We start from the raw sequence: 2,506 nt of genomic DNA on the forward strand, positions 1-2,506 counted from the left end.
CTCCCGACCATGTGATCAAGTTTGTACTAAGATCAACTTCATTTAATTAGCCATGACTTTCTTCCAATGCCTTAATGATTATAACTGCACCTTCATCCTTCAATTCATTCTCAGATAAATTTAACTTGGTGAGGAACTGCTTTGAAGATATACGGGCAGCCACAGAAACAACAGCTTTTGCAGTAATGTCATTTCCAGCCATATCCAAAATTTCCAGTGATGGTGTAGATTCCTTCAGAGCATTAGCAAGGGCTTCTGCACCATCATCCTCTAAGTTCAAATAACTGAGGTATATCTCTTTAAGTCCAACAAACGCGGGTATAACTTTACTTAGAGCAAGTCCAGCTTCCACACCAAACATGTTGTCACGCAAATCAAGCTTCTTCAAGTGTGTGCATGCCCTGGTGAGAAATTAGCAGCATTTCCCTCCTTTTTTTCTCTCGGCGGGTCTGTAGTGCTTTACCGTTACTGTTGGCGGCGGAGATGAGAATGGACGGCAAACCTTAACAGAGCATGCGACAACGAACAGAGAAGCAAGTCCATCAGTAAGACGGCAGGTCAATCATCAATGCATTTTTCTTAAACTTGTTCTGTTTTTCGCAGGCTCGGTGGTTTCATGCAGAGTAGCTCATAGTCAAAATTGTACTCTCACACCAAACTTCCTAACAACATCATCAACAATGTCTTCCAAAGGCCCCCGATATTTTCTCCGACATCGGAAGATTGTCCAGAGATATCCTTACCAAAGATTACAACTCTGATCAACGGTTCACAATATCCTCCTCCACCAACTCCGGCATCGATTTGCATTCAACGTCATTGAAGAGTAGAGGACTTTCCTCCGGTGATGTTGCTGCTCAAATTAACCACAAAAAGAGTACTCTTCTTTTCAAAGTTGATACCGAATCAAGTGTGTTGACAACATTTACTCTCACAGATTTTGTGTCTTCTGCGAAAGCCGTTGCTTCTATTCGATTACCTGATTACAAATCCGGAAAGATTGAGGTTCAATATCTTCATGATCATGCTGGTTTTACCACTTCTGTTGTTTTAAATTGCAACCCTGCTATTGATTTTTCTGCGTTGACTTGTGGAAGTGCAGGTTATGGTTGGTATGGAGGAAACTCTTTGATGTCCACTGCCTGTTTTTGTGAATTCATGGGAGCTAAAGACTTGCTTAAAGGCTTTTCTGTCACGTGCCTGCGGGTTCGAAGAGAGACCTCTGCTTTGTTGAGAAACACACGTGCTAGAACAAACTGCTCAACATGACTTGCCTATCATTGCTGCAAAAATGATGAGTCCGTTCATGGACCTCAGCTGGAGTTTTAGGGTCGTTTGAGCGAGCTTCATTCGTTGGATACACTCAATACCTGACAGCTGTTCGTGTGAAGGCTCATGTGCAAAGCAATGGCGCGGATCCGTCGTGACTCCCAGCATTCGGTTACAGTTGAATTGTTCTGAATCAGTTTGAGTATGAACTTTGGTTTCACACCGATCGCCGAGCCGCATTATGCTGCTGCCGGAACTGCCACGCAGCTATTGTTATGCAGGCCGTTGTTTTAGTGAACGTAATATTCTGGTCTTACCGTCAGGATGCATCAAATGAATGGCTTTTTGTCAATTGCAACAAAGGCAGCAAACTATTCTTTCTCAATTCTCAATGTTTCAACGGTTGTCCACAAGAGATCGCCAGCAGTGCAAGCTTCGAAGACTTTCTACTGTGAGAGCTAAAGCTTCTTCAAGGCTAAATTCAAACGACCCATCACTTAAAACAAAAGGTAATCCTTCTCTTCAACCACTGTTTGTCCTTCACAGTAGTTTCCCGACCAAAAGTGACTTTAAACCGTTCATGAAGTTCTTTGATTGACAGCTTGTCTAAACATATTTATCCGTCTGTCATGAAAAAATCAGGCTTTCAAAGGGGAATAGACGGCAGAAGCAGATGATCCACTTTCTATCATTCCTTCTGAAGGTCTGGAACACTGATCAATACTCCCAGATTGGTTGCTATGGCAATAATTTAAACTCAATGCTATAGGAGGTGCTTCTTGGTCTTTCTCATTTATGACAGGAAATTTAACCTTCTGCAGCATCTGAAACTCTGCATTTAGCTTCCCCAAATCTGCCTCTGCAGTGCCTAATTGTGAAACGCCTTCCGAGCACTCCAACCGAAGCTTCCCAGAAGATGATCTTTAGACATTGTGTTGCTGTTTTGGTTTTTCTTGCAGGCTTCCTGAACTGTCGCTGCTGTTTTTTCATGTTTTTTCGTCATGAAAGTTTTGCAGGTGGTTTTGAGTCAACAACCGGCTTTGTCTCCACTGGGGTGTCCTTAATTTTGTAACAATTTTGTACCTTTTCAAACTCCCCTTGAGTAACAAACCTTCTTAGCCTTGAACCTAATGCCCTTCTGAAATTTTGATTTTGAGGAATGTTGTGTTTTGGATGGTGGGTTATTTGGGAATTCTTATGGGATGGAAATTGGGATTTGATGTGAATTATGGTTATA

The 2,506-nt window shown here is 42.2% G+C and overlaps 1 protein-coding gene across 1 annotated transcript; it reads left to right on the plus strand.

The window, feature by feature from the left end:
* Positions 1–489: 489 nt before the first annotated feature.
* On the plus strand, positions 490–1,269 carry LOC127137972 (mitochondrial outer membrane protein porin 2-like). The gene is made up of 3 exons (XM_051064378.1): positions 490–496; positions 604–608; positions 694–1,269. The coding sequence occupies exons 1-3, from the start codon at positions 490–492 to the stop codon at positions 1,267–1,269; spliced, it is 588 nt and encodes a 195-aa protein (XP_050920335.1).
* The last annotated feature ends 1,237 nt before the right edge of the window (positions 1,270–2,506 follow it).

Source organism: Lathyrus oleraceus, chromosome 4, assembly GCF_024323335.1.
Source record: "Lathyrus oleraceus cultivar Zhongwan6 chromosome 4, CAAS_Psat_ZW6_1.0, whole genome shotgun sequence".
Lineage (NCBI taxonomy): Eukaryota > Viridiplantae > Streptophyta > Magnoliopsida > Fabales > Fabaceae > Lathyrus > Lathyrus oleraceus.